Source organism: Musa acuminata, chromosome BXJ2-8, assembly GCF_036884655.1.
Source record: "Musa acuminata AAA Group cultivar baxijiao chromosome BXJ2-8, Cavendish_Baxijiao_AAA, whole genome shotgun sequence".
Lineage (NCBI taxonomy): Eukaryota > Viridiplantae > Streptophyta > Magnoliopsida > Zingiberales > Musaceae > Musa > Musa acuminata.
In genome coordinates, this window is record NC_088345.1 from 2,302,735 (window position 1) to 2,316,159 (window position 13,425).

General features: G+C 39.8%; 2 protein-coding genes across 2 annotated transcripts; one reads left to right on the top strand and one right to left on the bottom strand.

The window, feature by feature from the left end:
- The first annotated feature begins 464 nt into the window (after positions 1-464).
- On the top strand, positions 465-7,089 carry LOC103993968 (serine/threonine-protein kinase Nek2). The gene is made up of 15 exons (XM_009414218.3): positions 465-913; positions 1,197-1,323; positions 1,425-1,491; positions 1,942-2,007; positions 3,058-3,104; positions 3,188-3,233; positions 3,356-3,436; positions 3,536-3,578; positions 3,694-3,743; positions 3,831-3,912; positions 4,003-4,052; positions 4,851-4,924; positions 5,022-5,073; positions 5,202-5,657; positions 6,227-7,089. The coding sequence occupies exons 2-15, from the start codon at positions 1,238-1,240 to the stop codon at positions 6,806-6,808; spliced, it is 1,782 nt and encodes a 593-aa protein (XP_009412493.1). The 5' UTR covers positions 465-913; positions 1,197-1,237; the 3' UTR covers positions 6,809-7,089.
- A 1,819-nt stretch (positions 7,090-8,908) lies between these two features.
- On the bottom strand, positions 8,909-10,960 carry LOC135618630 (probable ribose-5-phosphate isomerase 3, chloroplastic). The gene is made up of 2 exons (XM_065119667.1): positions 10,429-10,960; positions 8,909-9,605 (listed from the first exon to the last, which is right to left on the bottom strand). The coding sequence occupies exons 1-2, from the start codon at positions 10,813-10,815 to the stop codon at positions 9,168-9,170; spliced, it is 825 nt and encodes a 274-aa protein (XP_064975739.1). The 5' UTR covers positions 10,816-10,960; the 3' UTR covers positions 8,909-9,167.
- Positions 10,961-13,425: the final 2,465 nt, after the last annotated feature.

Genomic DNA, 13,425 nt, shown 5'->3' on the forward strand with positions numbered 1-13,425 from the left:
CCTCACGTACCGGTCCTGTGGCAAAGGGACCCACGCATAGTCTTCCATCGGTGGGTAGATTAGGCTGGTGGTGGAAGCTGGTAGACGTAGGGCTCGTTCGGGTTGAGTACAACAACATGAAACACGGTAAGAGGTCCAAGTGGAAGAAGCCACGTGGTTCGTGGGACTATTACCTGGTGTCGGCGTAGGTCGTGGCGGCCAGTGACTGGACTGGTTACGGTTCGCGTGTCCGCGTGCATGCGGAGTCATTTCGTCCCTCGTGGGCGTTTCGTGCGCGTTAACCCCACGGCACGCCGCACGACAGATATCCAACTAGAACAAGCCTCGTATACTTAGAAAGTGGGTCCCTGGTGATATTGAGGTCGTGACTGTTCGTGATTGGCAGGGCTATTGCGTTGGTCGATGGCCTTGTGTACGTGGTCATTTTTCTTCTTCCTCGCGTCCCTCAACAGTTCTTCCCACCACTGTTCCCTTCCCCTCTCCCTGAGGAGAGACCTCTTTGTCTTCTGTGTTGTTGCACCGAAAAGAAAAGGGTTGCCAAAATAAAGCAAAGCAAAAAGCAGCAGCACAGAGAGAGAGAGTGAGAGAGAGAGAGAGCGAGAGAGAGACTTTGAAATCCGCAATCATCTTCTCCTTTTAGCACACCTTGCCGCCTCTCGCTCTCTCTCCCTCTCCCTAGTACTGTACAATGTGATTCGAGCCTCGAATGGGGAGCACGAGGAGGAGGAGGAGGAGAAGAAGATGACTACGAAGAAGAAGGGAGAGTGAGGAGCTCGTGCCCCCGTCTCTCGCGAGATTCCAGCTACAAATGCGAGTTCTTGACTGAGATCTAGCGTCGATCCGCGCCCGGGACAGTGAAGTTCTGAGCATCCCAATGCGTGTTCTGCCTTGTTCTTACATCAAGCTCTCCCTGGTTCGAATCCCCAGCAGCTTCCCTCTGATTCTCGGCAAAACCCTCATTTAAGATGTTGATTTTTTGCTCCTCCTGAGATGCATTTGGTTTGGGCGACTCTCTTTACCGAGAGGGGGAAAAAGCGCAAGAAAATGATGTGCATTCGGTTTTGTTGCTGTCGAAATCTCTGCTTTTGTTGTGCCTGTGGTCCTAACCCACATTAAATTAGTTCCTTTTTCTGGTGAAATCTCGTTAAGAAATTGAGGAGAAATGTTTTATAGTGATTTTGTTGTGGCTTGTGCAGAATTGTTTCTGGAAATAGGTTGGGCGAGCTAGGGTTCTAAAATGGAGCAGTATGAGGTTTTGGAGCAGATAGGGAAAGGGGCATTTGGGTCAGCTCTACTGGTGCGGCATAAGGTTGAGAACAAAAGGTGAGGAAAGCCACTGATCCGTCCATTTCCTGTTTCAGTTCTTTGTTCCGTTTTTTCTCCTGTCTCCTCGTGTTTACTCCTTTTCCTGAATGTGGTGGCAGGTATGTCTTGAAAAAGATCCGTCTAGCTCGCCAGACCGACAGGACCCGGCGGTCTGCCCACCAGGAGGTGGTCATCTTTGCTACGTCCACATTTCAAAATCCTTCTAGCTAATTGATTTTTATGTATCCATTTTCACCTTGGCTTTCTTTTTCTCTTTTAGACATTTAACATCTTCATTGTACAAATTTGGGATTTTCTTTTTCATCCCTGAGATAGGACTAATTCTTGTTGCACTAGACACACATTGTGGCAAAGTTCCTTTTTCCCCTAAACTTGCCTTTACAATGGTGTTGGCCTACTTGAGTAAGAATTGCACTATATAGCTGGCTCCATGTTTGATGCGAAAGAAAGAAGGATTAGATCAGATGATAATAACGGTGATTTCAGTCTGTTGTTATGCATTTATGTGGCGTTTGTTTGCAATTTCACATTTTCACTTATATGCTACATGAGTTGTGAAAAGTCGGTGAGTATCTTGTACTTCTATTCCCTTGCTTATCTTTCTCAAACTTGCAGATGGAGCTTATTTCTAAAGTACAAAATCCATTTATTGTGGAATACAGAGATTCCTGGGTTGAAAAGGTTCGTAAGTTCCTCCTCTGACCTAAAGAATGGTGCACATGAAATCTGCTATTCTATTTTCTCCTTTCTATGTCATAACAGGAATATCTCAGTGCTACATGAATTCTTAGTTGCATTTGGTTTGCAATTTTAAAATCCTAGAAATTTTTTGAGCAAACATAAGTTTTCATATATGATTTATGTTATATACCTTCTTTCATTTCATAGGATTATACTCTCGTATAATGATATTCTTGAAAGCAACTTTATGACTCTCCAATTATCCATCTAAAACTCATTTGGATCTTGTCATGTGGCTGTTGCTGTCATATCTGGTTGAATTTTACTTTCCTCTTCAATTAACCATGGCTAAGGCAGCTAATTTGAAAGTTTAGTAAGTGGCAGGAGACCCGATTGATGGTCCCACAATCACCTCCCTTATCCCATGCCTTACCCTAGTTAGCTCTCCAATCCTAAGTAATGCCAGAAATGGAAAAAAAAAGGAATTGCTTTTGCTGATCGCTTGTGATGTCTGAGATGGTTAAGGTTTGGAAGAATTTGTTCTTCTGACAGTACTGTATAACAATAAATTTAGTGATACATTTATACCATGTTGCGATGCACAGGATGCCTGTATATACACCTCAAGAACTTTTGTGGCAAACATGTCAATATAGGAATTTGCAGAGTTTATTCTCAGAGCTATCCATTTTTCTGACTTTTTTTTATCAAATATTCAGGAGATAATGAATTAATGATTACTTCAATAATAAAGAGTTTTGATTCTTATGATGTTTAAATTGGTAACTTAGTACCAATTTCTGATCATCTTATCAGTAAATGTGTTGATTGTCGTATTTTTATCATTCATGCTCAAGGTTTGTGAATGCAAAATATATCATCTTGTTATAGCTAGATTTCCACTCTCAACTTGTATATGATATATTTTCCTAAATTCCTTTATTTTTTGGTGGGGCGCTCTTCATATTTATATCTATGTGGCATCATTTACTCTCATTCTCGTTGGTTTATTTTCTTGTAATGGCTTTAATTGTTTTTGCTTGATTTTAGGGATGCTATGTATGCATCGTAATAGGTTATTGTGAGGGAGGTGACATGTAAGTTGTGCTTTTAAGTTAGATCTGGTAGTTGTAAATTCACTTTTGATGACACTTAGATCTATTCTTCTGTGATTTGACAGGGCTGAAGCCATAAAGAAGGCCAATGGACATCTTTTTCCCGAGGAGGTTGTTTATTTTGATAAAAATTTCTGGCATACTTCTAGAATACATTTGTTAAGTAAAAGTTTGCTTTTTGCAGTTTGTTTATACTGTGCATCCTCAAGTTCTTTTCTATTGACTGTGTGCAGAAACTTTGTAAATGGCTAGTCCAGCTCCTTATGGCACTTGATTACCTGCATAAGAATCACATTCTTCACCGTGATGTTAAGGTAAGTGGCAGTTTGATGCTAATGGGTGTCTTCTTTATATAATGATATGATAGATGCAAAGCTTATGTTTACTGATTATGTTGCAATATTATTTTCTAGTGTTCAAACATATTTCTCACAAAAGATCAAAGCATACGCCTTGGTAAGTATTGTTTATGTCAATTAATTATATTCATTGTGGGGAATGTCATTTTACTGATTATTTAAAATTTAATACGTTCCCTGGCATAGTTTCATGAAATTGAATAATCCCACAGGTGATTTTGGGCTTGCTAAAATTTTAACCTCAGATGATCTGGCTTGTTCAGTGAGTGTTGAAGCTGCATTAAAACAAATGCATCTTAAAAGACTCATTTCATTTCTTATCACTGAGAGCTGTGGGCTCCTGATGCAGGTTGTTGGAACTCCTAGTTATATGTGTCCAGAACTTCTTGCTGATATACCTTATGGCTCTAAGTCTGATATCTGGTCTCTAGGTAAAGTCTATCTCATTGGGGTCACAAAGATGCCATTTTCATCATTCCCAAACTACATGGTTTTTCACATAAAGTTTCTTAATTATCCAGGCTGTTGTATCTATGAGATGACTGCCCTCAAGCCCACATTCAAAGCTTTTGTAAGTTTCAGTAAATTGGATAATCAACTGGGCTTTAAGATTCAACTCTAAGTAAAAGGAGCTCTCTTCTCTGTTATTACATATGATTTTGTCTGTCACTGAACAAAGAATTCATTTACTCTTGGACATGTTTAAATGGATAGTTCCCTATCACTTAATCATTTCATAACTTATGACAATGCTCTCTCTTGTGATGCTTCATGTAAAAAGAAAAGTTCTGCTAGGTGGAAAAAGGAGATAGAACAACAAAACTTCATCATATGGATCTCATGTTCTCTTGTCCAGTTTAGGTCATAACTCTTCCTTGATGTGTGTTGAATTGAACTTTTGCTTGTTTTGGTGAAAAGAAAAATAGTGTTGCTTGTACATGACATGTAAAATGAGTGTCATTTGTCCAAAACATAGACATGCTTATGAATATATTCCAGGATACACAGTTATTACATGGGGACATTGTTTGTAATTTTCTGAAAGAATACCTTTCTGTATCTCAACCCTAAGTATTTTCAAGTTAATTTTGAAAAAACTACAGTCAAAATATTACCCCTGTCATCTGTTAATCTGTTAAAAAGATACTGTATTTAAATTTTAATCTGGATTGTGCACTAAAACCTGATTGCAGCTTAAAATGCATACATTTAAGCTACAATTTGTCTGATTTAACTATTGAGATATGAAAATGGTTATTCTTTGTTTCTTATATTTAATTGATAAATATATTATGCAACTTATATCTGACATTATTAGTGTAATTTTGTCTCCTATCTTGATCTTTTCCTATGTTTTGTTGTTATGCAGGATATGCAGGCTTTGATAAACAAAATTAACAAGTCCATAGTGGCTCCTTTACCAAGTTCATACTCTGGTCCATTGTATGCCCTTGTTATTCTTGTCTTTTCCAGATTCTTTTTGTGTCAATAGTAGATCCAAAGATTGATTATCTTGACAAATCTTTATTACTCTGTGCAGCAGGGGACTCATTAGAAGCATGCTAAGAAAAAGCCCTGAACATAGGCCAAGTGTATGTCTATAGAGACATTATATTCAAGTGCCGAAAGCTTCTTTGACACTTTATGATGCTATAAGTAGTTTTTGTTACCATATATCTTCCTAAACATGTAGAGTTCATGTGGTTGTTCATATCAACAGGCTGCAGAACTGCTTAAGCATCCACATCTTCAACCTTATGTGCTTCAAGTCAACCTAAAGTCTAGCCCTATGCGGAATATGCTCCCTATCCACCATATTACAACCAATCACATCAGAAAAATCAGATTTCAGGATGATGCAGATGATTCGGTGCATAAGGAGAAAAGAAAATCTTTCGGCAATGAGAGAATCTTAAAACTGAACAAGACTGTGGAGCAGTACTCCCTCAGTTCAACTCAGACTGTTAAAGATTTTCCTAATTATCTGAACCAAAGGGTAAGGAACCTTTCAACTGGCAGCAGTCAAGTTGGGGAGATAGGTATTGACAAAGCAATCGATGGGAAGTACTCAAATATCCTGAAGACACCAAGACACACGCCTACTAAAAACTTCACAACTCCAAGGACGCGAGTAGAGTCCTCAAAGGCATCACATACTGGACCGAAGCGTGAATCGGTATGGCCAAGTACACCTGCTCATATGTTCATTACCATTAAGCATAATGTTAGTATTCTTTTACTAAGAAACTTTCACCTTTGATTTCTCAAATATAGAACATTCTTTTTCTAAACCTGATTGTTAGAATTTTAAAACTTTTGAGACATTTCACATGGAACATTGAAGAGACACATCAAATCAAGCACCCCTTTTCTGTATATACTGCCTCAGTAAGCGCATACGTTTTCAGTGTTCTATGTTGATGGGAGAAATGTGTCAGAACTAATTTTTGTGATCTCTTTTCGAGGAAGGATTAAATTTAATGCTTTTGTTGTTATTGATAACTATCGGTCAGTTTAGCTGTGTTTTCTTGATCATGTCTCTTTAGGGTAAGTTCACTGTCGGTGGTATTCACATATGAGCTCTCTTGAATCTGTATAATGTTTTGGCTAGTTGAAATGCTCTAAATTATATGACTAGATATCTGGATTACAGGCTTTATGACTAGTTTTATGCGGTGGACACTGCTTGTAGGTATGCTATTTCATTTATGACTGCTCTCACAAGTGCTACTTTTACTTATGCAGTTTGCATCGCAAACTCCATCAGATAGAATTGGTCAAACCACTCGAAGAGCATCTCTTCCTTTACCAACATTTGAAACTCGTCCAAAATCAAGTCTCGGCAGTCTCCGCCGAGTGGAATCCCCTGATGTGTCTGTCAACTCCCCTCGAATAGATAGAATTGCAGAATTTCCATTAGCCTCATACGAAGAACCCCTATTATCTATTCGTAAACTTTCTTCAGCTCATGGCTCTTCTTCCGCCACTCCACACTATGGAGATCGTTCAATCACCAAGGATAAATGCACGATCCAAATCTTCCGAGTGGAAGGTGATAATGGGAGTGATTCTTCAGATCGGAATCCGACAGCCGCAGATGCTTCAAGCCGGGGATCATCAGAATCAAGGCAGCGGAGGTTTGACACCTCATCATACCAGCAGCGGGCGGAGGCCTTGGAGGGACTGCTGGAATTCAGTGCCCAGCTGTTACAACAGGAGAGGTATGACGAGTTGGGGGTCTTACTGAAGCCATTTGGTCCTGGCAAAGTCTCCCCCCGAGAAACTGCTATATGGCTGACCAAGAGCTTCAAAGAAACCATACTGTAACTCAATATATTAGGCCTAGTGTCTTTTGCATAGAAACCCATCTTAAGATGCTCATATACCATACTCTTTGATACTAGATCTTAAAATTGTTGAATCAGTTTTGTGATATGAAGTAGCTTGGTAGGCTGACAATTTAGCTTGAGATTAGCTGCTGATTCTCTTTCGAACAATGCATGTACTAGCCTCGAGATTAGCTTGATACTCAAATGTTACAAGAGCCTCTTTACCATCTTCTCCTGTTGACAAGTGTATTATGGCAATGGATAAAATTTTCAGGTGCAGGTGCTTGTATAATCGTGGAACTACTAGTTATGCATCCTCATAGATGTGGTACAATCTAAGATATAGTCATTTTACTTTGATGATAGCAAACTGTCGACTTATTTTTGTTATCATGTGTCGTGATGGCATCAACAACATATTCCCCTGCCTGAATGAAGTATAATTTCGGGTAAACAATGGCATTGTTGTTTGCTAACTCTCATGTTTGATGCACATCCTGGTTCATGTTTGAGAAAGCAGCAAGTTGGTCTGCTGAGTTGAATGCTAAATGGTTCTCCTGTTACTTGTGTGCCACCTTTTGCCCTGCTTGAATGAAGTGTAGTTCAGGTTTAATAATGCCATTGTTGCTTGTGATGAGACTTTATGATTTTTGTTTTACTGTTGTTTGTTATGAGACTGCAGGTTCTGATGCCTCAGCACAGCCTGATTCATGTTTGGGAAACTAGCAAGTTGGTATGCTCAGTTGAATTCTAAATGGTTCTCCTGTTTCCTGTGGACAACCTTTTGTCCTGCTTGGATGAAGGTTCAGGTTTAACAATGGCATTGTTATGAGACTGCAAGTTCTGATTACTCTGCACATCCTAATTCATGTTTGAGAAAGTAGCAAGTTGGTCTGCTAAGCTGAATTCTGAATGGCTCTCCTGTTGCTTGTCTACAAAATGTAAATTGGGACTTCATTGTTCATGGAATGTCATGATTGAGGCACCTTCACCCATTGGATGCACAAGAGTGATCTATCTGCCTAAGAATGGCTGCTTCACTAAACAAGACAGCAACAACAGATCCAACTAGACCACCTAATTTTAAAGCAGACAGTTACCAACAATTTCTTTGTAGAAAGAAAAATTGCTGCAGATTCAATTGCATGAAACAAGCTAGTACATGAATGCCTGCTACACAGTATTTGTGAAATGTGACAACCCTTGAGGTCATCAGGAATGCCTAGAATGATAAACCTCTATGGTAGCACATATCTAATGGAGGTAGCTCTTGCTAAACACCAGTCCATTGCTTGAATCCCTTCTTTCCAGGCATGAAATAAGCAAAGAAAAACTAAATAAAAGAGAAAGTTCAACAACTCAGAATTCCTGACAAAAGTTACGCTTAGGATTTCACTTATTTGAGATCCATCCGCATCTGTATGTGATAGATGAAGACTAACAATCTTTCCTGTGCATTCTGTCTCAAATGTGTCCTAATTTGCACTGACAAGAAAATAACAAAATTAGCAGCCCATGCATAAGATAAGCGAAACCAAAGAAAAGCAAATTTCCATGTACTAATCTGAAGTCATTCTCTGTCCATGCATGAGATAAGTAGAACAAAAGGGAGCTCAAAAAACTGAAAGTTCAGGACGAAAAAGCTCGAGAGTAAGCTAAGGGTTTGGATTGAGATGTCTTCGATCTCCCTCCTCATGTGTAGGTGCAGTAGCTGAAGAATAACAAAATTTCCTGTGCAGTCAATGTCTCAAAAAGGCATGTAATAATTTGCATTAATAATAATAGAACAAAATTAGCAGCCCAACATGAGAAAATGATATCTCAAATAACCATGCAGAATACCCTCAAGCAAGCTGTACAGAGGCATACTCTATAATGTATGATGTTACTTTGCTTTTACGAGAAACAACTTTCTCTTAGTGCATCAGTAGCCTACACTGCCTTAGTTTGGAAATCAAGACAACTAATAATCAAAAAAATTGAGTATTTAGTGAATCATGGCATCAGTCCAACTAAAGTTGTTGACAAGAGGAAAGAATAATCTAAGAGAGGGAAAAGATAGATACAAATTCTTCAATGCTTCAGAGGACAAAAGATATAAGCATAAATATGGTCCCTTTTCTCATCCCTTTGTGTTCATCAGAAGAATGAGAATACACACATCCTACACTCAGTTCATATATTTGTAGCAAAGCCTGTTTGTTTCTAATGTTTGATTTCAGTAAAAAGAGAATTGACTGAAAGAAATGATAAAACATAGTCTTTATCTGTTGCCCAACACTCTGCTATATAATTAATTCCACATCGGAGAAATGCAAGATAGGTCAATTTAGGACACTGCATCCTGTGGAATGAACTTATTTTGCGGTCACAGTCACCCCATCCTTCCCTGCAATTATAACAGCGGTTGCCATGTCCAAAAACAACCCATGCTCTACAACCCCTTCAAATGATGAAATCTCTTTTCCTGCTGCTGTTGCATCTTTAATAGGTGTCTTGAAGTATAAATCGACGATATAGTTTGAATTGTCCGTCACATAAGGCTTGCCATTACCATCCAACCGAAGCTTAGCCTCACATCCTTCTCCTTCGAATAATTCCTGCAACCTTATCTGGTTATACTTCCAGCAGAACTGCACTACTTCCACTGGCATTGCTAGTCCACTTCCACCCAATCCAGTTACAAGTTTTGTCTCGTCCGCCACCACAACAAACTTATCGGATGCTGCCTCAACCATCTTCTCACGAAGCAGAGCCCCTCCGCGTCCTTTTACAAGATTAAGATCTGGATCAACCTGTTACAATTCCAAATCAGTCTGTAAAACTCAAACGAAGAAACCAGTCATATAGTCATCTAAGTCTATATAATCTATGGTCTATGCAAAGAGAACAGTTAGAAGCCAAAAGAAATTTTACCAGGTTATTGAATGGAATTGTTAATGTCCTTTGTCACATGTTACAAGGAATGGAACATTGTCTAACAATAGGATCTAAGTCAAATTTTCACGAGTAAAAGTTTTGATACCACTAATGGTCAGAAAATATTTTTCTTCCGACTTGAAGCAATCAATAACTGATTGGCCATATCCATGATTGTGATCATGCTTATTGTTCTTAGCCAATAACAAAAATGAGCCCCTAATTCCAACATTTTAGGGGCAGGTACATGGGTCTTTTCTGCCATTGAATTCCATTGACAGCAATGACTAATCGGAGTCCCGCACAAAGAATTACAGTTATTCATCTTGATGCATGCGATCAGATAACTCAGAGACCCAATTGTTTCTGCAAGTTTAAAGATTAAAAAAAAAATCTGAGATTGATTCATTGGATCATTTCCTAAGCATTGACAATACCCAGCAAATTGATAAACCAGAAGCTTTAGAAGAAGAAAAGGATATAACAGAAATGCTAAAAGTCTAAAATTCTTACAAAGGAGTCGTCATCTCTGTTGGTTTTTTTCCAATACAAGAGGAGGCAGAGTTCCAGTATATGTTTACTATAGGGAAAAGGTCAATGCTACTCAAGCGTAGTCAACAAAGCACAATAAAAACGCTAAAAATCTCAACTTTCTACCGCAGAAGACAAAAAAGAGCACAAGCGGAGCAAGGAATCGACCTCATCGGCGCCGTCGATCGCGAGATCGATCCACGGGTGGGCATCGAGAGTGGAGAGCGGGATCCCCAGGGACAGAGCCTGCTCATAGGTGCGCTTGGACGTCGGCACGCCGACGATGTCGCTGAGCTTGCCAGAGGAGAGGAGGGCCCCGATCTCGGCGACCACGAAGGCGGCGGTGGAGCCGGTCCCGAGGCCGAGGACCATGCCGCTGCTGACGTACTCGACGGCCCTGACGGCGGCAAGCTTTTTGAGGTCGTCCTGGGCGAGGGCGGCGGGAACTGAGAGGGCTCGGATGGGGGCCACGGCAGGCCGGCGGCGTACGAGGAGGGCACGACGGCGAAGGAGGAGAGGGGAGGAAGATGGGTGGATGAGGGAAGAGGCCGCCATGGTGGTGGAAGATCGGGAGACAAAGAAGTGGGCTTTCTAGTTTTTGGGTGGTGGTGATGGGGCTTGGGAATGGCAACAGAGGAGTCTGCGCGTTTGGTTGGTGGTGGTGCGATGAGGGGTGTCGTTGCAATTGGCTTCGAGGGGAGAAGGGAGGTTGGTGGACGTATAAAAGGTTGGTAGGTTTATTATTATTATTATTATTATTATTATTATTATTATTATTATTATTATTATTATTATTATTATCATTTAAGAAATTTACTCATTAATTCAAGCCGGAAGAAACAGATCTTCGATAGAGAAAAGAGTTAAAAGTCAAAGACCCTAAAAGAATGATAACTCATATAATCTTCCACTTACTCGTAAAGTTTTCTTACGTCAAGATTTATCTGTGGTTCGTTTTCAAATTAATTTATTTTTTTATTTTACAAGTTCTTCGAGACTTATACAAGGTTGAAACTAAGTTGATACTTTATGGATATATATGTTGTAAAAACGCCTCGTTACTTAAGCAATTCCAGCTAAGTTCAAAGAGTTGACGTAAAAATGTTTCACGACTTAGATAACTCAGTTAAGTTCGTAACTTTACCGTAAATGTATCTCACGACTTAAACAATTCTAACTGAGTTCGTGATATTATGTGCTAAGATATGTTAATATGATAAAATTTTATAAAATTAGAATCTTGTTATCCTTATTAGATAATGCAGTGTCCAATAGGAATGATTAATCTTGATAGAGCATATTTTGGCATCGCCCACGTGAACCCAAGCAAACAGACATGACGATGCAGACGTGGAACCTCAAGTATGATGTGGTGCACAATACACACGTGGCGAGTAGCCGCTTGTCTCCCCCTTCGTACGAACGACATCATCACGGTACAGCCACTCTAGAAAGCTTGAGACGACGCCGCACGACACCGATCTGTGTAGGTCGGTTGGCACTTGTACAAAAGCTTAAGTCAATCGCTTGAAGAGCCGACCATAGTAAATTGACCCCGTACGATTAACTCATCCTCGTAGGTACAAAAGCTAACCCTTCCTAATCATGAAGGGGAGATACTTCGAAACACTCAACTCTCTCTCATCCCATCTCTTTGCCTCCACGAAATCACCAACCCAACATCTCCTATGTCTTTTGAGAAAGCGGATGAAATCTTGAACAACAGTTAGAATCATCGATTTCAAGTGGCAAAGGGGCTCCCAAATCCCTTTGCTATATTTTGAGATTTTTATTCTCAGATTTATGTTTTAAAGAAATCAAAATGGTGTTGTGTTAGGAATTCCCAAAGGTGGCTTTCGTCGTGCTTTTGGAGTATGATTGTATTCCAGCGATGTCCTTTCGGGATCATCCTCCTCTAACATGAAACCAGACTCCACATTATAGATTTCCTCGGATGCCCAATAGAACATTTTGGTTACCTTTTTCGCGAACGCCAAGAAGGACGAATACCGAGAGGGGGAAGGATTTGGGTCCACCTCCATCCTCTTGCTCTTTGCGATGACTAACTTGGAAGGAGTTTTCCAAGATGAGATCATCCTCCATCGTTGAGTCCATCGAACTAAGGGCAGAGAAGGAGTTTTCCAAGATGAGATCATGGAGTAGGCAAATGAAGCACTAGCTAGTTTCAACCAAGTACAAGGAGGTTGGTGTGACCCTCAACACCACCCTAATCGTCGTCGGATCCCTCACCCTCTTTTACTTCATCATGTAGACCTCCTGCTATCCAATTGTTGCTTATATGTCCATGCTGTATGACAAGACATATATTGTGGTCCTCGACTCCGATGAATGAGGCTACACTGGATATGGGAGGGGGTGTAATTGGTGGACGAGGACGAGGGTGGAGAGTGGTGGGATGAAGGTGGGCATCTGTAGAGATTCTCATTTTTACAGGGTTCAAACTCATGCTTGCTGTGGCATTCTCATCACAAGTTCATGCTTCTCTCTGTTGCCATTCTGATTTCTTGCTGTTTGCTTTTGTCTCAGTTGCTTGAGATTCTGCATATGATGTAATAATCTGAGATGTCCTAATGTTGATTGTGTTCATAATAGACACGAATTTTCCTTTTGCCCCAAAATATGCTGATTGGGGCATTGTTTGAGTTTACTCAACATATGAACTTGCTGTTACAAGTGTTCATTATAATTGTCCTTTGATAAAAAGTTATTGCTCGATAAGAAGTTTAGAGAACAGTATGTAATTATATAAGAAGATAAAAGAACATTTTGACCATCTGAGAGATAGGACTAGAAGAGGAGGAGGTATTCTAATCCTATCTCCTAAAAGCTTTGGCAGAAAATAATGCAAAGAAATGATATGTTGGCAACTCTTCTTTAGCAAAAACTTCACAAGAAGATGAACATCATCTGTAAGATTTAGATTCTTTATCAGAATGTATTATCAATGTGTTACTAAATGCTACACATTTCTATTCTTTTAAATGGATACTAAATGTAACTCCTAAACAGTATAAATCCTCCTTAGGCAACCCTCAAAGATGCAATTGCTTCACCAAACTATGGAATAGTTGACCATACATTTGTGTGGAACTCTGCCAACAGAAGCAACTTGACATAATTCAGCTGAGAAACCAACATCAAAAG